At 47.7% G+C, this 22278-nt stretch overlaps 1 protein-coding gene across 3 annotated transcripts in view; it reads right to left on the bottom strand.

The window, feature by feature from the left end:
* Positions 1-22278, bottom strand: part of PLXNA4 (plexin A4) — a 498451-nt gene that overhangs the window by 458132 nt on the left and 18041 nt on the right. For all 3 annotated transcript variants that reach the window (XM_065626967.1, XM_065626970.1, XM_065626969.1), the window contains exon 2: positions 9053-10316. In XM_065626967.1, the coding sequence (XP_065483039.1) occupies positions 9053-10231 (1179 nt within the window). In that variant the 5' untranslated portion in view covers positions 10232-10316. The remainder of the gene's footprint in view (positions 1-9052; positions 10317-22278) is intronic.

Genomic DNA, 22278 nt, shown 5'->3' with positions numbered 1-22278 from the left:
TTTTAAGAAAAAAAAAAGCCGTTGCACAAAAATTCCCCTCGGCCTGCAAGGCAACCTCTTGGAGAGGCAATCTGAGGTCAGGTTTGCAAAGTTGCTGATCTCCTGGCGTGGAAGTGAATGTGAAGAGATCATATGGAGCCCTCTGAAAACGCAAGGCTGAGCCACGGGCGACCGCAGGGCTCAATCACAGATGGAAACAGCCTGGGTCACTGGCAGGGGAAGCAGCAAAGATCAGTTCCCAGAAAGAAATCTAAGTGTCCACGTGGCGAGAAGCACAGGCAAACGGCACGAGCAGCGGTGGAGAAGCTGGTACTTCACTCACCTGCAGAAGCAGCTACTGGGGGACCACCAGGACGTGGGGCTGATGCTGAGAGATGCTGAGCTGCTCAGGCAGAGCCAACGTGGTCCAGAGACGGGGCTGGTAGTGGGGGAGGGAGCTGTGCCCGAAATATCTCAGACACAACAGCGACTCAGCAGCCTTGGGCTCTGCTCCATCCTCAGTGAACATTTTGTGTGAGCGGGGTCACCCAGATTGGAGGAGCCGGGAGAGAACAGCACCGCACATGGGTTTGGCACTCAGCCACTTAAAGGCAGAGGGTTTCCTCTTGCTTTACACTTGGGAAGTAAATAAAGGTTTTTCAGGAGGCTGTTTCCAAAGCTTGCTTGCTTTTTGCCTTTTTTTTTTATTTCCTCAGGACAAAGAGTGAGGATTTGGGAAGGAGAGGTTGCAGGGTGGGGGTGTGCTAAGGAGGCAATTAATTACAGCCAGTATTATTTCTGCATGCACACTGATCTGGAAGTATCCTTTCAAGGACAGGTGTTTAATACTGAGGAACATACTTAATACCTCAAATGCAATCATCCTCTCTGTGCAATTAGGCCCTGGTTTACAGCCCTTAAATGCAAGCTTCCGTCAATGTAGGTGCTTAAGAGTTTTTGTTTTTCTCTCCTTCAGGGTATCCAAAGCCACTTTTTATTTTCCTGCCAGGAGTGCAGAGCACTTTACAGAGGCAGGGAAGTGTCCTCACCCCTGCTGGCTGAAACAGAGAGGTAGCACATGGGAGGAAGGGCCATCACCAAGGAAAACGTGCAGATGAACCCATGTGGTGCCTGAGAAGCCCCCACAAATGAGCTCTCACCAGGTTAGCATATACCACCTGAATACGTGGTGGGTTTTTGAGGATGTCCAGAGGACGGGGATGTTGCCAGCAGCTGTACCCAGGCTGAATTAAGGGCTCATGAAGATGCTGGACAAGTCCTGTCATGCTCAGCCATAGGCACGTACATCGATGGAAAAGCCAGGAGGGTCTCATTCCTGCAACTCCATTAGACACCAACCATCATGTCCCTGGCGTGGATGCTGGGCACGCTAATCAATAAATTAATGCTAATTAGTTAGTGAACCTGCCTGGTCACCTCACAGAGGACGAGGTGGGAACACTTTCCTCATTCCAGTTACAGAGGGGCCAGGACCTTGCTCGGAGCAGTGGAGATTTGAACTCAGCCGCTCTCCATTAGCCTGAGGAGCACGGCCCCAGACACCTCTGGTCACTTCCACCACCGACAATAATCATGAGAAACACCAGCCACGTAGCTGGAGAGAGCTCCCTGCTCTACTTCCATTTGAGCTGCCTCATGAAGCAGGATAATATGACATTTTTCTCGGATGAAGCGTCTTTCACCCCAGAGCACAGCCAGCTTTGCAGGGGAGATGATGGTCAGACCTGCTGGAGATGGAGAAATGAGGAGTGGGAAGGTGCAGAACTCCTAAGTCAGTGCCCTACCCCTTGTCCGTGTTGCCTCCCCAGTCAAGCCACTCGAGCTCCCAGCATCGACAAGAGGATGCTTGTTGCCTCTTATCAAAGTTGCTGGGCTCAGCAAGTCCCTCTGACAACACGCTCTGCACACACACGCTCCCATCCAACACAAACTGATGTGACCAATTATACAAATACAGATCTGGCAGCAATAAGCCTGTTTGCTCCGTCTCCGAGTCTCCAGTGAACATTCCCAGAGAGACATCGCCGTATTTCTGAGGCTGCCATTGCACAGACTGCACCATGTCTTTTTATTTATTTTTTTTTTATTCCTGATCTTGCTTGTATCTTCAGAGAAAGAAGAGGAAAGCACTATTAAAAGTTGACCAAGAAGTGACCTCAACTGACCATGAGCCCTTTGCATCAGAAACATGAGCCTGTATAATTTGGAGCAAAGACATGCACGCAAACCTCTTGTGCGTGGTCAGTCCAGTGGTGATGAACAAAAAGCCCTATTGTGCAAGCACGAGGGGCATTGACCTCCCCAGAGATTTACTTAGATGGCTCAAATGGCAAGCAGTGACACTACGAGGTCTAATGAAACCGATAGCTCGTCCCTGTGACCGTGAGTCATTCCCCTGGGAAAGCGGCAGGTTCACGTACCCGCCAGCCCAGCCGGGAGAAACGGGCAGGGGCTGCATGTGCAAAATGTCAAAGCAGCAGCACCGCCTGGACCTCCTTCCACACATTCCTCTTCCCAAGAGATAAGCAAAAGTTAACACTCTCTTTCTTCCCAACCTTTCCCTTTTAAGGTAAAATGATGGAGGAAAGGACAGAGATGGCAATTCCTGCTTTTTTTAGTTGATAAAGTGATTTTTTCTCCTTGAAGTGCGCCTTCTTTCCAGCAGCTCCAGCCCATGTCCTTCTTTCTAAATGACTGTGTTTTGCTGTCTCCCATGCTCGAGAGCAGCACAACAGCAAGGATGATATTCCCTCTTCCTGCAACAGCTAGGAATATTGGGCACAGCGCTAAGATTGAGGAGTCCCTGAGCCAAAACTGCACTGAAAGACGTGTTTAACTGTGTCCTAGCAGACCCTTCTGTACAACAGGAGAAATGCTGCTCCTCACCTTGGTGTCTCAGAGGTTCTCTGTCAGACCTGTGGGCTGTTAACACCAGTGATGACAAGTGCAAGCCTGGGGAGGAAGAGGAAAATCATTAAATAGGCTGTTTGGAGGAAAATCATGGCCACTCCATCACCAGCAGTGATGCAAATTGACTGTCCCAGGCCATACACAAAGCCCTTCTCCACCTGTGCTAGAAATGGTCCTTCCTCACTTGATATCCTGGAGCAGAAGAGAGCCCTTGGATCCATCCCCAGGGCCAAGCAGCATTCGTCCTGGGGTGAGGTGCTCATGTTGCCAAGACAAAATGCCTGTGCACCCAGCTGGCATCCAGACATGCCCGACAGGCATCCATGGAAGGACCGAACAGCAATATGCCCTCCACAACCTCCTGCATTCAGCTAAACCCCATGAGTAGAGCAGTGCTTGCCTGGTGGGCATCAAACATCTAGGATGGTCAGGGGGGATGGAGAGAAAGCAGAGGGAGTAGGAGAGCAGAGTCCACTTGAAGAACAGATGTATGGAGGAGATGTAGGACTCGCAGGGATCTAGGCACTGTTAACAGTGGAACAGGTTGCCCAGAGAGGTGGTGGATGCCCCATCCCTGGAGACAGGGTGGACGGGGCTCTGAGCTGGTGAAGATGTCCCTGTTCATGGCAGGGGTGGCACTGGGTGAGATTTAAAGGTCTCTTCCAAGCCAAACTATTCTATGATCCTGCGAACTACAAAGGTGTTTGGGGGAGCTGCTGACTTAGACGTGCCTTGAAGAATCGGAAGCACAGGAAGCCTTTACAGTCAAATCACTCATCAATGACTCAGGTCCCAAACACCCACCTTGCCTGCCCTCTGTTAGCAAAGTGTTGGAAAAATATTGCCCAGCTCTTTACACAAGGCCTTTTGTTGGCTGGTCTACTTCAAAAACATTTCTTTTCTTCCCCAAGTGACAGCGCAGCCATGAAAAACAGGAAGAGACTGAATACAGTAATTTAAACAGTCAAACTCCATTTCCTGCCAAAAGGAAAGGAAAATACCAGCAAAAGGCAGAAGCCAGGCAATAGCTGGGGACAGACACTTTGATTATCTTGGATAGATATTTGTGCCGTGTATCCGGCAAAAGCTACAGTGATGGAGGCGACACCTTTTCATGTCAGGGACTGGAGTCTGTCAGGCTGCAGAGCAGCAGGTGGTGCCGTGAGGCAGATCTGGCTGATGAGGAGACCAAGATCTCCCAGGATAACAGCCCTGGGTCGCAACCAGCTCCTAAGCTGACAGCCAAGATCGTGTGCCAACAACACACTGTGTTTGGGACTTCACAGAATCCCAGAATGTCAGGGATCGGAAGGGACCTCAAAAGCTCATCCAGTCCAATCCCCCCCGCCGGAGCAGGAACACCCAGGTGAGGTTACACAGGAAGGTGTCCAGGCGGGTTGGAATGTCTGCAGAGAAGGAGACTCCACAACCTCCCTGGGCAGCCTGGGCCAGGCTCTGGCACCCTCACTGAGAAAAAGTTTCTTCTCAAATTTAAGTGGAACTTCTTGTCTTCCAGCTTGAACCCATTACCCTTTGTCCTATCATTGGTTGTCACTGAGAAGAGCCTGGCTCCATCCTCATGACACCCACCCTTTATATATTTATAAACATTGATGAGGTCACCCCTCAGTCTCCTCTTCTCCAAGCTCAAGAGCCCCAGCTCCCTCAGCCTTTCCTCACACGGGAGATGCTCCACTCCCTTCAGCATCTTCGTGGCTGCGCTGGACTCTCTCCAGCAGTTCCCTGTCCTTCTGGAACTGAGGGGCCCAGAACTGGACATAATATTCCAGATGTGGTCTCACTAGGGCAGAGTAGAGGGGAAGCAGAACTTCTCTTGACCTACTAACCACCCCCCTTCTAATCCCCCCAGGTCCCATTGCCCTTCCTGGCCACAAGGGCACAGTGCTGGCTCATGGTCACCCTGCTGTCCCCAGGACCCCCAGGTCCCTTTCCCCTACACTGCTCTCTAACAGGTCATTCCCCAACCTATACTGGAACCTGGGGTTGTTCCTGCCCAGATGCAAGACTCTACACTTGCCCTTGTTATATTTCATTAAATTTTTCCCCGCCCAACTCTCTAGCCTGTCCAGGTCTCTGGATGGCAGCACAGCCTTCTGGCGTGTCAGCCACTCCTCCCAGCTTGGTGTCATCAGCGAACTTGCTGATAGTCACTCTATTCCCTCATCCAAGTCATTGCAAGCCAAGGCTCCCATAAGGATCATTGTTCCTATCGCATAATCCCAGCAGGCCATGGCACCCTCACACTGCTTTGGGGTCAGTCTCCAACACCCTCCTCTTCTTCATCCATGTTTGCATGTGTTGGTCTCTTCTCCCAAGTAATAAGTGACAGGAAGAGAGGAAACAGCCTCAAGTTGTACCAGAGGAGGGTTTGATTGGATATTAGGAAAAATTTCTTCCTGGAAAGGGCTATTGGGCATTGGAACAGGCTGCCCAGGGAAGTGGTGGAGACACAGAGATGAGGTTCTCAGGGGTATGGGGTCGTGCCAGGGTTGAGTTAACCAGTGGACTTGGTGATCTTGAGGGTCTCTTCCAACCAAAATGATTCTATGCCCCACACAGTGGTTCACTTGCCTGCTACCCAAGGCAGACGGGAAGGCTCCTCTGCCTCTGCTACTGAGGGTAGTGAAATTGTCACTGGCCTTCAAAATGCACATATTATTAACCTATTCCCTATTACTGAAAATCAACAAATCCCTCAGCGATCAAGGCCTGTACCAAAATGGCCCATTTACATCTCCATCCTTCTCCAAAACTGCTTTTAAAAGAGTAGAATAAAAAATAAAATATAATCCAGCATTTCCCAGCTGTATCAACAGTTAATTACGAAGTTTGCAAAGTGTATTTAAACCTCAGTCTTCTTTATCTAATATGAAGATTGTTTTCAGTTTAAGAAGCTTATGTTTTCCCTCCAGATCAGTTCTTTCTTCTGCCAACACCCTGAACGTCCATACAGCCTCACTTCCTCTGCTCCATACATTGATGCAACACAGAAGTGGTCACGTTTTGGTGACACGCAATGCCCTTGCTAGGTAGCCAAAGGGGATGAAGTTCCTCTCTGTGGCTATATACGTAGGAATGGCTCTGGTATCAGGAAAGGAGATTTACATTAGACATGATGGAAAGCTTCCTAACAGCAAAGATAGATCATGTAGGGCGAGAGGGGAATCTCCATTTCTGGAGGTCAAGAACAGGTGAGACAAACATCTGTCAAAATGTTATAAGTAAGGCAGAAGGGCAAATCAGATGACCTTGTAAGACTCTTTTTTTTTTTTTTTTCCCCAGGCTCATTTTTCTGATTATATGAATTTCTAAGCATTTGGGGTCAAGTGCACTTTTAAATATAAGCTATTACTCTGTACTTGCAGAGAGGAAAACCAGAGAGATATTACCTGGAACTGTTCATCACCTGAGTGAACATCGCCAATTTGCAAATCAGCTGCCCACACGTAAAAATCCATCATTTTTTCCTGATTTATGCTTAAGATTAATAGCAGGACAGCTATAGCACAGGGACAGAAGAAGAATGAACTCTGAGGATCTCCCATTATCTCCCATCTTTTCTATTTCCTATTCTGGGAATTCTTCTATCAAGCTGCTGAAATCTGCAGCATGCACACGTGGTTGGCACGATGGAAGCACAGGCTCATGACGCAGTTGTGTCTCAGTCCTTTGCCTTCACATTGAGTTTGCAAACCAGACCGGGAGACATACCCCGCATCCCTGTAATTATTTGTGTGCACATTGCAGGTTAGGAGACCTGTGCTGCAAAAAGTCCCCAAGAGAATTCTCTTGCCTTGAAGCGGCCTTGAGAAAGCATTACACCAAGGCAGGAAAAGAAGCATTTTAACATGTGGATCCCCTTTGAGTCAGCTATTGCCCTATTGGAAAATAAAAATTGTTATACCAAAACCCAGACCTGACCACACACCAAGATGCAAGGACAATGTGGTGAGCCCAGCACCATAATTCATAGTCCTACAGTTGCTGAAGTTCAGGTCCAGCCTTGACTGCATTCAGGCTAAGCCTCTACTTCCAGAGAAATATTTGCCATTCACACCAAACCAGAGAAAGTCTCATTCATAGCTTTGTAATTGGTTTTAGAGCTGCTTCAAATATATTTGCTAAAAGGTAGAGCAGCAGTTCTGGTGGATGCCTGACAAGAAGGACATCAGCAAAGGAGACGAGGTTCTCACAGACATATAGCCAGGCTCCAAAATACTTCACCAACCATCAAATATTTTCCAAGCTTAGCAGCTGGACTGTGCAGCCCTTACAGCAGCCAAGTCACTAATACCCCTTCCCTCGGGCAGCACGGCTGATCTCGGGCAGGGCTTGCCAGCAGCTCTAAGTAGGCTCATTTAGGGAGAGGATAGCCCACTTAGTTCCAGTTTTCAGACTCCTGTTATTTTCTTTAAGGATCTCCAGGCTCTTTCTCCAGCTGAGAAGCATTAGCATCTCTGATTCACAGCGAATAAATGCAGTCACAAATATGCTCTGTTTTTCCCGCTGTGTCACCCACTCCCTGGCTCCTTGTCCTCTCCCCAACCTCTGTAGTCCTGTCTCTCCAAATTCAGTCTGATATATCAGTCGTCTTGGTCCAGGGCTCACCCCAAGGGACACAAGAAAGCTGTTGTCCTTTTTGCTCCTGTCTAAAGCCACAGAAGCCAGGAGACTGACAGGTTGCAAACCTCCTGGTTTGACAGGGCCAGTATTGCAAGTGGAGCACGAGCAGCGCAGATCTGCAAATGCACCGAGAGGCTTAATAGCGCAGGAAAGTAACTCCAGTGGGAAGCTCCCAGCTTAAATCTAAAGGCAGCTCTTTAAATGTGCAGGGGCCTTGAGGCTAAAGAAAAAAAAATCAAAGCCAGGTTGGGCACAGCCTTTCTCCTTCTGCAATAGTCCACAGGGAGCTTTGCAGGTCTAGGCAGAAGAGATCCCAACTAAAATGAAGGGCTTGTACCTCCGTATGCTCGGTGTGGGACTGTGAGAGTGGTGTAAGGTCACAAAAAGATGCTGAGGGCACTGGTGTAACAGGGAGTTAGGGCAAGTTAAGGCAGGATCAGTCTCCCTGTAATTAAATTTCTGTCTGCGTTCCTCTTGATTTGTCCTTCTTCTGCAAAGGAACAACAACAGGAATCCCCCAGCAAAGGGGGCTTGAGTACAAAGGAAAGCCAGAGCAATCCCGTATCCCAAGTCCTGACTCTGCCTTGAGATGATGGGGCAGGAAAGCGCTCTGGTTTTTCTCCGTATTCCCTTTGCTCAAACTCGAACTTGTCTCTCACTTGAAAGAGCTAATTAAGGAAGGATATCAAAGCCCAGAGAGGCAGCTATTACAGCAGGCTGGGTGCAGTGCCGACTGTAATTCTGATTTCTGTGCATGGTATCAAAGCCAGCCGTACGCTGGCGGGGCTGACGCAGAATTTCTGCGATGACACTTCAGTGAACTGAGGGAATAAACTAAGACAATTTCTTAAGACCATTTGTAGGTCAGGTAGACCGGCCTCTTCCCCAGTCCTGCCCTTAAATCTTGCAGCATTTATTCCTTGATCTGTAGCCAGGCCTTAACTTTTCAACACAGAGGCAACACAGAGCCGGCTGGAAACCGGAAGATGAGGGACTTTGATGGTTAATGACCAGTGCTTCTCAGCCCTAGAAGAAATGAATCTCTGGCTTCACAAAGCTCCCTGAACAAAACATTCTCTGACTCCAGCCCAGGGAAATAAAACTACACCAGCAGCACAAGCCGTTGACATTATCTAAGTACTGCCTTGGTTTAGGTTTGAGCCAAGATTGCACCAGGAAATGTGATTTCACCCCTAACGAATGACACAGTGTAGTAACTACAAAAGGCAAATTCCTCACAAAGATTCCAAGTCCCCTTGGCTTATTTCGTCAGCAAACAGCGTGCCTGGGGAGGTCAGAAAGTGATACTCTCCTCAGCTCATCCATGAGCAAACTGAGGTATGAACTGGTTAAATTACGTAGTGTGAGCTGGAGACAGGGCCAGGACTGGGACGAGGCAGTCTCGGTTCCTTGGTCCCTGCTCCAATCGTTAAGCCACGCTCTAAGATTCGTGAACACGTGAGGGGGTTCAGGTTGGGTGCTTATGGGCTTCACTTACCGCGCTGCTACAGGGAATGTCCTTGACTTTGAGCCAGGCCAGATCTAACGTCCCCTCTCCCCTGTAGCAGGACTGCAGTCTGTCCTTGATGCGATCGTTGATCTCTTTCAGGACAAAGATGCAAAGAGCGGACTCATCCAATGACTTCATCTTCCTTTTCTGCCCCTTGGAGAAGACCGTGAAGAGAATATCATCCTCAGGGCCAACATCCAAAGACCTCGCTAAGATGGCTCCAGCCTTAGACAAATAGGCTGCCTGGAGCAACCGGTACTCCACTCCGTTCTTCTCACAGCCAATGGGCACCTCCACATAGGAGTTAAAGGCTGTGTCCTCCTTGCAAAGCCGGACCAGCTTGGAGGTATAAACCTGCTCTTTCGTGGTGGAACCAGGTGGTGAGATCATCTCAGGCTGCAGAGTTAGAAAATAGACAAAGTTACCGCTGCTAAAGCCATAGATGTAGTAGATATCGAAGTCAGGGATGATGGTAAATGTGTCTGAGGGGATCTTGATCATAGATGCCACAAACTCATCATGAAAGACATAGGCAAACATCCCATCTGCCTCGGAGTTCTTGGTGAGCTTTCTGCTGGAGATAGTGGGGAAATACTCAGGTTTGCCATCCACGGCAGTGGCAATGAACAACTTGTCATCCATGTTGCTGTAAGAAACAATGACTCCAAAAACAGAGCCACTCTCATTCACCCCAGAGAGATAATGCTCCTTCTTGTGGAAGGGCTCTCCCAGCTTGAAGAGGTCATCCAGCCTCAAAAGCTTGCAGATACCCTGGTAAAGACTCCCACAGGCTATCAATCGATTTTCCTTGTAGTCTATGAGGAGCATTTTGTTTATGTTGTTAGTGGGCGTCAAGGGTTCATTGCAGGTTTGGACTATCCTGGGAGGATAACACTTGGGATTATCTTCATCTGGACCAGTCTGATGGGTCACCAGGACCTTCAGGTCACTGGAGAGTTTGTAGATCCTGTTGACAGCTCCCAAGTAAATGTGCCCAGTTCTTTCATCAACCACCAAGTGGTTGAAGTTCCCCTCTGCTTGGTCTCCAGTAAAAGTGATGAAGGGCCTCTTTGGATGGAGTGGCTGCTGCCTACCAAGAGGCGACACTGTTGTAGAGAGCAGGAGGTGAGAAACCAGGCAAGTCCATTTCCACATGGCTGGTGACATGGTTAGAAAGGTTTGTATTCCCAAGGGAACGAAGATTAAAAGCTGGAAGTGTCTTCAAAACACCAATTCCCTGGCAGATTTTGTCCTACAAGCAAAGAGGAAAGAAAACAAAAGCACATTACTATGGAGTATTCCTTCCTTCTCCCTCCCGCACAACCGTGCCATCATCAGAGCGTATTTAATTGCTAATCCTCCCTTTCTCGACTCTGAGCTCTCTACTTAAAACCGGCACAAAGGGAGACCTCCTGAAAGAAAAGACGCTGGTAGAAAAAGCAGAAATCACATGGCAGAATAATAAATCAACACCCTTTTACTCTCCATTACACACATACACATGCCCCATGGTGCAGCACAAAAATTCACTGGAAGCCAGAGCGGTGCAGGAGGCTAATGGTAAAAACATCAAGCAGTATTGCTGTTTGCACTGCCAGTTTTCGCCCAATTGTGTATTTGCTGTATAAGACTGAACAGGAGAAGGATTATTATTCTGTTCTTCTGGATGAGGGACTGAAGCCTTGAGAAGGTCAGAGACCTGCCTACAGGGACAGGCCCAGATGGATGCTGAGCTCTTTCACAGCCCTTGAAGTTCTCCAGGAAGAAGTCAGCTCTGATCTGACATTAACATCGTTTCAGGGAGACCTCCGTTCAGAACGGGCCTGTTTGATCATGTTCTTTGTGGCTTCCAGATCAAAGCTGCCTCGTGCCAGTCCAGCTTGGAGTACAGATGTAGGAGCTGTGGTGTGCCAGACTCCACGGTCACATCTACAGAGGGTGTGCAGACAAGTATGGTGCAAACTGAGCACCAAGTATCCTCTGGACTGGGCTCTTCACCATGAGTCTGCTCTCCACCCAACGCACAGCCAAGAAAACATTGTCTAACAGGGAGATACTGTTCCCATGGACATCTCAGAGGACTGAGGAGAAAGGGGTTACCTGACTATTAGCAGTAGTACAGTCTAAAGGACCATGAAGTAGAAAAACCAACACCCCAGGGACCAGCCTGGTGACTTTCCAAAGTGAGGGAAGGAGGTTTTCTTGCACCACGCAGCCTCTTAAAATCTCCGGGTTTTAACCAGGGTGGTGGGACCATTTTGTGGTTTGGAGAGGAAGCCGTATGAGGAGCAGCTGAAGTCCCTGCGTTTGTTCAGCCTGGAGAAGAGGAGACTGAGGGCAGAGCTCATGGGGCTGCAGCTTCCTCACAAGGGGAGCAGGAGGGACAGGGCTGAGCTCTTCTCTCTGGTGACCAGTGACAGAACCCCAGGGAATGGCAGGAAGATGTGCCAGGGAGGTTTATGTTGGACATTAGGAAAAGGTTCTTCCCCCAGAGGTGCTGGACACTGGAACAGGCTCCCCAGGGAGGTGTCACGGCCCCAACCTGACAGTGTTCAAGAAGAGACTGGACAACGTCCTCAGACACATGGTGTGAACTGTGGTATTGTCATATGCAGGAACAGGAGTCGGACTCGATGATCCTTGCGGGTCCCTTCCAACTCAGGACATTCTATGATTCTGTGATTCTATAACAAACAGCTTCTGTAACTGGGTAAGCACATCACCAAGCCCCACCCTTGTGCCATTGAAATGCACCTTCCTACTCACAACATCCATCTGCTCCCTGGTTCTTCACTTTTTTTATGGCTGCTTCTGTCCCAGGAATGGCTTTGGCCCTTTACGGCCCCACAGGCCATATGGGAGATGGAGTCCTACCAGCTCAGGTCTCACCAGCCAAGCTCCTTGAGGAGCGTTGACTGCACAACCCTTGCTACTGGTCACCAGGCTGAAGCACACAGGTCTTTCCACCATCCATCCCTCTTTAACACCCAGATCAGGATTTCACAAAACTATTCTTGATTTTAAAAAGGACACAAGCCAAACTCCAGCTCCACTCCCGTAGGCCAGTGTCCTATCACCTCTCTCACAGAGTGACTTTGCTGAAATCAGGGGTGTAACTAGCTGAGCAAAGGTGATGACAGCCAGCAAGCAGGAGGCAAGAGAAAATCACTGTTTGCAGATCCCAGCAGGGAGGAAGATGCGGTGGTGACACAGGTCTGGATTCGCAGCTTTTTTTAAATCTGTGCAACTACCAGTGGAACTGAAAAAAATTTACTTCAAGAAATAATAAGGAGAATAAATCCTGGTTTTTTAGACCTGCAGGCTGATTAGATCTGATAGTGAGAAGGGTAAGTCTGGACTTGCAGAGCTTCCACCACTTTTATGCCACTCCAAATATTTCAAAATTCTCACAGCAGCCATCATTTCAAAGCCCTTGTATAATATAACCACCTTCACCTCCCACTGCCCTCCCTACCGCGGCAGCCACAGTCATTGGATAGATGATGACCAAAGGTCATTTCACATTTACTTTAGGTGTGTTTACCCTGTTCTGCTTTGCCTTTCTGGTCAAGCAAATATTTAATAAAACCAAGCTTATAGTGCAGAGTTTGCAAGACTGTCTTGCGAGCAGGAGAGCTTTCGCTCCGTAGGGATATGCAGGCTGGTCACGTAGGCTTTTAATAACCTTTATTGTGATAGATGGAGCGGCGATGGGATGAGCTCTCCCTCCACAACAATTCCTCTTTCAGAGACCATCCTTGAGAGAGCAGCAGCAGAAGGAACCTCTCCCTGTTTGAGTCCTGTGCTCAGAAACATCACGTGGCGACCCTGAACACCAGCTCCCGTCACTTATGAGTTATGATCCATATTTCTACCAGACACTGGTTTGATCACACACTAGACAGATCTAGGAAGGAATTATTCTTTTTGAGTGCTAAAAAGATATCTATTTTACCCCTATATTTTGCTGTATTTATGGTCTTCTTAGCCCTGCAGAGTCAGCACAGCTGCAAGGCAGGGAAATGGAAACTACCACGACCCAGAGAGCAAAGAGGTGACAAATAGCCCCTCTTCTTGAGAAAAGGAGGCTGAGGGGAGACCTTATTGCTGCCTCCTGAAAGGAGGTTGTAGCATGTAGGGTATTGGTCTCTCCTCCCAAGTAACAAGTGATAGGATGAGAGGAAATGGCCTCAAGTTACACCAGGGGAGGTTTAGATTGGATATTAGGAAAAATTTCTTCCCGGAAAGGGTTGTCAGGCATTGGAACAGGCTGCCCAGGGCAGTGGTGGAGTCACCATCCCTGGAGGGGTTTAAAAGGCTTTTAGACAAGGTTCTTAGGGACATGGTTTAGTGCTAGAGTTAGGTTATGGTTGGACATGATGATCCTGAGGGTCTCTTCCAACCAAAATGATTCTATGATTCTATGATTCTATTCTGCAACAGCATCCATCTGCCCAAAGGTCATCACAACTCCTAGGAGAAGAATTGCAACAACAGGAGGAAATCTGCCCATTAAAAGCGGTCAATACAGCATAAGACGAGATACGCTCCAGACGTGACATCTTTGAGGCCCAAGCAGGAAGGAATCATGATTAAGGTGAGACTGTCGCTTGTAGAGAGAGGGAATGGCAAAGGGAACCTTTCTCCAGGCAAAGACGGCAAATATGGTCTGGAAACCCCAATGAGAAACTCCAGGAAGGCTGGAGGAGGGTTCCCTTTTGCAGAAGGCACTTTGAAAATAGTGAACCTCATGGGGGAAGATGCTCAACTGCAGAGGAAAGAACCTCAACAATCTGCCAGCATCGATGGCCACCAAGCAAGCACAGGAGGAGACTTTTTGGACAAAGCAGAGAGAGCTGGAGCCTGGGGCTATCTTGCCATCTTCCATCAGCCACCGCAGTGACCCTAGGAGCAGGATTTTCTCTCTGTATGCTGCTGGCACTCATTCCTTCTCCCCCATCTGCTCATGTTGTTTGCCCTGCACCCTCTGTCCTGGAGTCCCAATCATTACTTGAGCCTCTAAGGGCTATAATTTATAATTTTGGCTTAATTAATAAATAACAGCAGAGGGCAAAGGCAAGGAGCACTGGTTGTTCAGCTTGCAGAATAGAGCAGGGTTTTTACTACCCCTTAGATGATGCACCAAGGAGAAGGGGGTTATGCATATCTTTTTATTACTTATGTGTGGATAGCAGAAATTGTAGCAGCTGGGAAGATAAATAATATAAATAAGACATACCCAATCTCTTTGACTGCTAGGTCTACAAGAGAGTAATTATATTATAAGAAAAAAGCAAATAAACAGAAGGTCACAACGAGCAGTCAGTGAGGTCTGGGCTTAGGCTCTGAGCTGGATGTTTCCAAACTAAACCCAAACTGCCTCCCCACAATGACCAGGCTCACTTGTCTTTTCCCCAAGACATGGCCAGCAGTGATGCCATGACCCACCACGTAGGGCTCCTGTGTGACACCAGACTGCCCCTCTACGTGGCCTCTGCCACAACAGCCTCTTCACCAGCACATTGAAGGTCCCTGGGCCACAGGTCCTAACAATACAAAGCTTTTCCTCAAGACTGAATCTCCCGGGTGAGTCTCTTCATCGCCGCACACCATAAAAAAAGGCAAGACACTGCCTAATTCCTTCTCTGACCATGGTTAGGCTGTGGTGCTACATAATCTTCAAAGAATCATAGATTTATAGAATAGTTTGGCTTGGAAGGGACGTTTCAAGGTCATCTAGTCCAACCCCCCTGCCATGAGCAGGGACATTTTCATGAGCTCAGGTTGCTCAGAGCCCCGTCCAGCCTGGCCTGGGATGTCTCCAGGGATGGTTCATCCACCACCTCTCTGGCCAACCCGGGCCAGGCTCTCACCACCCTCAGTGTAAAAAATTTCTTTATGACATGCAGCAAACCCAAAACAAGATACCAATCTATGTTTTGGCACTGGAGCTACACCAGATTTGAACCTAATCTGGACATGAAATCGAAGCAGAGGAAGCCTTCTCACAAATCCAGCTGTTTCAGGCAGGGTTCCATCCATGGTCAGAGGAAGGTCTCAGAGGCAGCTCCCACACAAGGTCTCACACTACTCTCTTGCCTATGGAGCAAGCATCTCAACTCTATGGCTTGCAAATCACACATTCCTCGTAAGACCATTTGAATTCACAGAGTCTGACTTAAGGACTGGTTTCCTCCTGAAGGACAGCAAGTTATGATGCTACTCTACAGTGTGGTTACATTTTTACTGTTATTGACCATTTCCAGCAAAGGTTAGAGACCACTGAGTTAGAGGATGCAGCTTGGCTCTGCTCAGGGCTCTCCAGGCCAAGATCCCAAGACTCTACAACATGCAACCCCATGGTAAATAAGTGGGGTCCTGGGCAAGAAAAGTCTGGATGCAAAAAACATAAAAGGAAGAAACTCTCTTAACTTCTTTTAACTGAGCTGGTGGCTGCTATTAGATGGGAAAACCAGGGAATGCTGAATGCACTACGCGCTACGGCTGTGCAAGTAGGAATAAATCAGGAATAAAGAGGACAGAGAGGACTGGTCTGTCAACTGAGACGGAGGGAAGGACCTGGGAAGTGCACAGGGAGAGGGGAAAGAGAGAGATGGGATGTTCGGGTTTGTTTGACAACCTCACAAAATCCATGGTCACCTCCCTGTACTAGAGACTGGCACAAATCCATGTCACTGCAATGACAGCTCCTGAAAGGAACAGGTCACTGGGTGAACACGGGAGACAACAGCATCTCGCCGTTTGGCTCGCACACACACAACCCTCCTGTCGTCAAAGGTGGTACAATTCACATCACCAGGTCCACTGCCACAGCCACATGTTGGCAGCAGGGACATTGCAATGTCAGCTTCAAGAAGGAGTATGCATGAAAGCTCGGCCGCAAAGAGTCGTGGAGGGAAACCCACCCCAGGTCCAACTCCAGCCAGGGTCTCAGAGCAAAAGTACATGTTAAAATCTAGAACAGGACCAAAATGTGCTGAAAAACAGCACTGGCAGAGGGAACGAATCATGAAATCATTGAACCATTTTGGTTGGAAAAGACCTTTAAGATCAAGTCCAACCGTTAACCCAATAGCGTCGCTAAACCATGCCCCTAAGAATGTCATCTATGTGTCTTTTACACCCCTCCAGGGATGGTGACTCCACCACTTCCCTGGGCAGCCTATTCCAATGCTTGACAACTCCTTCCATGAAGAAATTTTTCCTAATATCCCATCTAAACATCCCCTGGTGCAACTTGAGGCCGTTTCCTCTCATCCTATCACTTTTTACTTGGGAGAGTAACAAGTACCAAGAGTGATCCACCACCTCCTCCTGAAAAGCGGGTCTGACACCCTGGTGGGACGGTGTCGGCGAGTCCTCCACCAGGCAGCACCTAGTTAGGAGGAGCCCAGCAGCTCACGGGGCACCAGGCAATGCCAACGGCACGGGCTGGGTGGTTAATGAAGCCTGGCGTTAATCAGGCGGCACGCTCCTCTGTTTACTTTTGCTCCATTCAGGCGCTGCTATTCATTTCCCGGGATGCGGGAGACCGTGCACAGATGCTGACGAGGCAGACGCCCAGCACACGGCGATTCAGCAGCAAGTGCAGCTACACAATCCCTTTAATCTCAGCTGAAGATTTTTTTTTTTTTTCCTGTTTTCCTTTAATAAACCCTGATTACCACGGATAGAAGCTTTTCTTTGGGAGCAGACATAGCAAGAAAACTCATACGGAGACGTTGACAGCTCCCCCAACAAAGACCGGATTCTAGCTTCAGCTAAATCTTTTCTCCCTGAACTTACAACCTGTCCAACACCTGACAGAAACTAAAGGCAAGTTTCTCTTGCAGGGCACCCCACGCCAGAGCATCTTTTCTTTAGAGCTCACTGCAATGAAGAGATCCCAGCTCAAGCTGCTGCTTGTCCCAAATAAAGAGATTAATTTCAGGAGTGGTTTGTTTGCAAGGGCACTTAAGCTAAGGCAGGACCTCCTGTCTTTTCCTCGTCACACGGATTATTCTATTATATTCAAGCACTCAGATGTGGCCATCACCTTGTTACCCGTGCACCTGCCAGAAGCAAATTGAGTGATGGGAGTAACACTTGCCACGAGTGGGACTTTCTTCTTTTCTTCCCGATTCCCCCATGTGATAAAACTGCATGGGGATGGTGTCTCTGCCTGCATTTCAGACTTGGTTTCCTAGAAGCAAAAGCAGGTCAGAGCTGCGCTCCTTTGTGCTTGGCAGGGAGAGCAGAGAGTTTTTGCAACGGTTTCTCAGTTCCTCCAGGAATTTGCTACACAGAGACTTGAATGAAAAAAAAAAAAACAAAACAAAAAAACAAAAAACACCACACAAATATTCAGTGCCACAGAAACAAGAATGAAGTTTTGAGGTCATGGAAATAACCTACAAATCCAGAGACCGTGGTTAAACTCTTTTCTGGAGCAGACTCGCCTGAAAGTATTTTGAGGTTAAATCTATTAAAATTATTCCTTATCACGGTAACTGGGGAAATGTAAACCCCCAGACAAACAAACTACCGTAGCAAGAGCACACAAGGTCACTGATTTTAAGCAAACCGTGTCACGACAGTGTCTAACTTTGTTGATCCTACCTTAGGGAATGTGTGTATGAGACCGTAAAGGTCCAAAGCACTGAGAAAAGTGAAGAATTGCCAAAAGCCGGAGTATCAGGTTGACTTCTGTTTCAGTGTCTCGTTCTTGTCCCCTGCGAGCCATTGTACACTCCTGGGCCTCTGTTCTCCTCACTTAAAAATGTTTCTCTATTTCACTGAGGTGTAACTCTTATGGGGTTGGCAGTGCCGAGTTGGCCAAGAAATTAAAAGACGTTTAACAGCTGCCCCTAAAGGAAAGATGAATATTGAAAAGAAAATTAACTGGTTTCATCCCAGCAGGGCTCCCCAGCTTGTATAACAATTGCAGCGTTTTAGGACAGCCTTGAGGAAAACTGCGTTTCCTTCCTCAGAAGTCAAGCTTGTGCTCGCAAATTCCCTTCAGGGCTTCGGGGAGTCTTTAAATTTTCTGGACCTGGTCAAGATGAGAGCCCTAAAACACCACTTTGAACCTTTAAAGAGCAAGGAAAGGGCTCTGACCCCAGGTTTCTCTGTGAGTCAGCAGGCAGCTATTTTTTTGTTGGCTGAGGATGTATAAAACAGTTTATGTTGCACCGAATGCCAGGGGGTGGATGTTTCTCTCTGCTTTGCAAACTTAGGAAGATCTGTGAGACACAAGTCCTGTCTCACAGGCAGAAGTCTTGTAATTAGGACTCCACAGAGAGCCAAATCTCGTAAGATAGCGACCCTATTTCAGGTGTGTCCCAAAAGCCTGACACAGAGATAATTCTGTATTCATGGCGACTTTGTGATCACTGGCTATTTCACTCTCTAGATCTCCATGAGACATCAGCAAGGGTAAAATGTGAGTTTCAAGGAAAAAACAAAACCTTTAGATGTTCAGGCTGAGAGAGTTGGGGTTGTTCTGCCTGGAGGACAGAAGCTCCGGGGAGACCTTATTGCAGCCTTCCCGGACTTAAAAGGGGCTGATAAGAAAGATGGGGACAGACGTTATAGCAGGGCCTGTTGCAATAGGATAAGGGGTGATGGTTTTAAACTAAAAGAGGGGAGATTCAGGCTGAACACGAGGAAGAAATTTTTCACAATAAGGGTGGTGAGAGCCTGGCCCAGGTTGCCCAGAGAGGTGGTGGCTGAACCATCCCTGGAGACATCCCAGGCCAGGCTGGACGGGGCTCTGAGCAACCTGAGCTGGTGCAGATGTCCCTGCTCATGGCAGGGGGGGCACTGGGGGACCTGGGAAGGTCCCTTCAACCCAAACTATTCTATGATTCTATGATCTACTGGTTCTTGGGGCACCAAGGTCTATATATGAAGGCAGGGAAACAACTTGCATAGAATTTGCAAGGAGACAATCCCTAATCTTCAAAGCTGAAATTTCGCTACATATTCAAAATGCAGCTGAGACAGAGCAGCCTGAGAGACACGGGGCAAAAACAACAGGACTGGGAAAATCAGAGGTGATACCAGGATGGGGAATAAGGTTTGGAAAGAAAGCTTCAGAGGGGTGTAGAGCTAGTGGATATGCTGCATAGGACCAGGTTATCTGCAAACCAGAAGAGCTTCACTTACTGGTGACCAGTACTTGATGGTTCAGAGACTATGGGAAGTTCTCTCAAACTAAGAGTGTATAACTGACCAGCACAATGTAATTAATGCAGAGCACACCTCTGTACTGATAGAGTTCTGGGATCCTCTAGATTAAGGACCATCAATCCTGCAATTATACCAAACCTTACAGCTGGACATAGGCTGAACACACAGCAGGAGTAGGAACATAAAGAAAATGCTGCTGACAATACCATAGCACTGGGAGGAAGGAGTCAGACAGAGCTGTGATGATTTCTCTTCACTGACACAAGGTTTGCAGCAGAGGCGAGAATGGAGTCTCCCTTTCTGCTTTATTCAGCATAAAATTTCCTCCTTTCGTTTGTGGCAGGTATCCAACACATTCTGGAGTAGCAACCACTAGCTATAGAAGCGGCCACTGAAAAGATCTGGCGCAGCAAATTCTTCATGTTTGGCTTCCCACGTGAGTGACCGAAGAGAAGAGATGAGCAAGTACAGCCTCACGAAACAGGGATGGCTGGACCACGTCAAGATTTAGCCAGATCTCGAGTCCAACACACACACTATCACTAGTGGGAAGGAGGAGCGCCGACTGGCATTTGCTTTCCCAAACCTACAGGAAAACTTCAGTTTACTGCAACCATTAGCAATATTTTTATAGCGGCATCTATACCAGAGATTACAGGAAAAAAAAATATTAGACATCGCCTTGTTTAATTTTCTCTGCACTTACTAATTCTGAATGCTTCTGGGTGGGTCTTTATGCACCCATGAACCTCCTGGGCAGACATATGACATTTATTTTAACACTCGGCCTTTTACATGACAGTTCTTCCAGCATCTGGCCTCTGTCTTTCAGCCCTTGAGCAGGTCGGACGAGGGACAGTCTTTTTCCATGTTTCTGTAGCACCTAGAGGATTTAGGTCCCAATTCAGTTAGTTCATAACTTACACGGTTAGCTGAAGTAATCTATTTCTGGTGACTCCACAGGCTTGAAAAGAGATCTTTAAAAGATATCAGAAGGCTGACTAGTCCATACTTCTGCCCCAAAGTTCTCCAGCCCTAAATTCCAGGCATCTTCTGCAGAGATGAGGTTGCTACAGAGCACAACTTTGTCTTTACAAATGAAATGCATCGAAGATACATTTTCTGAACAATACTCATATCCTGCATGCTTTCCCTTCCAAACATAATAAAAACTGCATTGAAATGGTTTATAACTTCTAAGCATTCTGGCATAAAAGTACTTTTTGTCAAGTTCAAAATGAAGCAGGGCTCATTGCAGCTTCTGTGTTCAGATCAAGATTCCCCCTGAGGAAAAAAAAACACCCAAAATCAATCCAAATGAGAAATGTCCTCTTCAGAAGACTTCCACTTCAGAACGCTTTGGTTAAAACCTTCTGTCCTCACTTGACTTAGATTTTTTTTTTTACAGCCAGCATGAAGGACAATTAAGATGACACCCCCAATCTAAAAGGCAAAAGAAGGGACAGGGCTCTGATGGAGAGTCCCATACTTGCACCAGCAGAGACATCCAGCCGAGACGCAATTTCAGACCCAGCAGCAACACGGGGGATTGGCTCTGCTCATTTCGCCAATAGCTGTGATGAGACAGTGTGGACACAGCCCTGATAAGCACGGGGTAAAACAAAAAAAAAGGCAAAAAAAGCGCGGTCTGACGTCTATCCCACCACAATCCTGCGATTCCTCATTTTACAGACGGTGCAGGAAGACCACAATATGTTCTTTCAGTACAGAAGCGCCCGCAAAACTCAACCCCCCTTACAAAACAATACCTGAATAAACTTACTAATTTGCTATTGATTTTCTCTTCCAGTGACTTTTGCCCCCACAAGGCAGAGGACAAGCCCAGCTGCTGCCAACACATACAAAGGCCAATGGGAAGTTATTCTTAGAGCCCTGGCCGGCTGTTGCTGCAGGATAACCAGCTCCAAATCATGCCTGGCAGTCTTGAGATAGTGCTGAGCTAGACAGGACACCTACGGCCAGGATCAGACACAGACAAGAGTCAGAATTGTGCCAGTATGGGTAAAAAGATAATCACCTGCTCTGGTTGTTGTAACAGAAAGATTAGAAGACAGCTGATGTTGTATACACACGCAGAGGCTGCATTTGCAAGGAAGCACACAAATCTATCCTGTACAGCATACAAATGTATTTATTTTTGCACAAAATTATGCAATTCCTGTACTCCCGGTGCAGGGCCGTGCGTGCGTGCATAATTACACCGAGCATTAGCAGCAACACCTATAGCTCAGGTTGGCTGACAGGTTCTGTACTAAGACTTGGGTTTAAGGTCCTCATTACTTTGACAGACCTGAACTGCTCAGGGGACAATTTCCTCAGCTCGGTGTCTGCCTCGGGCTAACATCGCCGGAGAAAGTTGCATTCGGAATAGTTTGGGCAATTCTGAGAACTAAATTAGGAGAAAAGTTTTTGCAAGTTATTGATTATTTTTTTTTCTGTATCCGACCTTGTTTATATTCTTTCCACTGTCTCACTGAAAAGCTTTCTTGCCTCGGAGTAAAAATTGGGAAGGTCCTCCCCTACTGTCATCGGGGTCTTCTGGCCGTGCCTGAAAGTCTATGTAAGTTTGACCAAATTACAGCATTTAATAAGAAATGCATTGCAAGCAAAAGTTTTGCCTTTTCCACTGGATCAGAGAGCGCTTGGGCCATCAGCACAGGAGGAGTAAAACGTGCTCAACATCAGGGTTTTCCCCACGCTTACTCGCTGTGTCAGTTGGAGGCTCTCGTGGTGCTGCCGAGGAAAACTCTTCTGTGCTCCCTCATGGGCTTAACGCAGCAGCTCAGCTTAATTAACCTGATCGGAAAGCAAAAGGGGAGGATGCTCTGACACAAGGAAGGGAAGGCTGGAAAGCAGAGGAGGGGGAGAAAACTGGGCAGGGATAGTTTAGGAAAAGGGATAGGAGCAGAGACTGGGAAATGTGAGCAGATTGCAGATTTGTAAGTTCTGTAACCATTGAAACATCCCCTCCTTATGAATGGGGCATTGATCCCGTGGCTCCT

This window comes from Caloenas nicobarica, chromosome 1 (genome assembly GCF_036013445.1).
Source record: "Caloenas nicobarica isolate bCalNic1 chromosome 1, bCalNic1.hap1, whole genome shotgun sequence".
NCBI lineage: Eukaryota > Metazoa > Chordata > Aves > Columbiformes > Columbidae > Caloenas > Caloenas nicobarica.
Note: the sequence above shows the minus strand (reverse complement) of the source record. Positions and strands in the feature narration are given on the sequence as shown.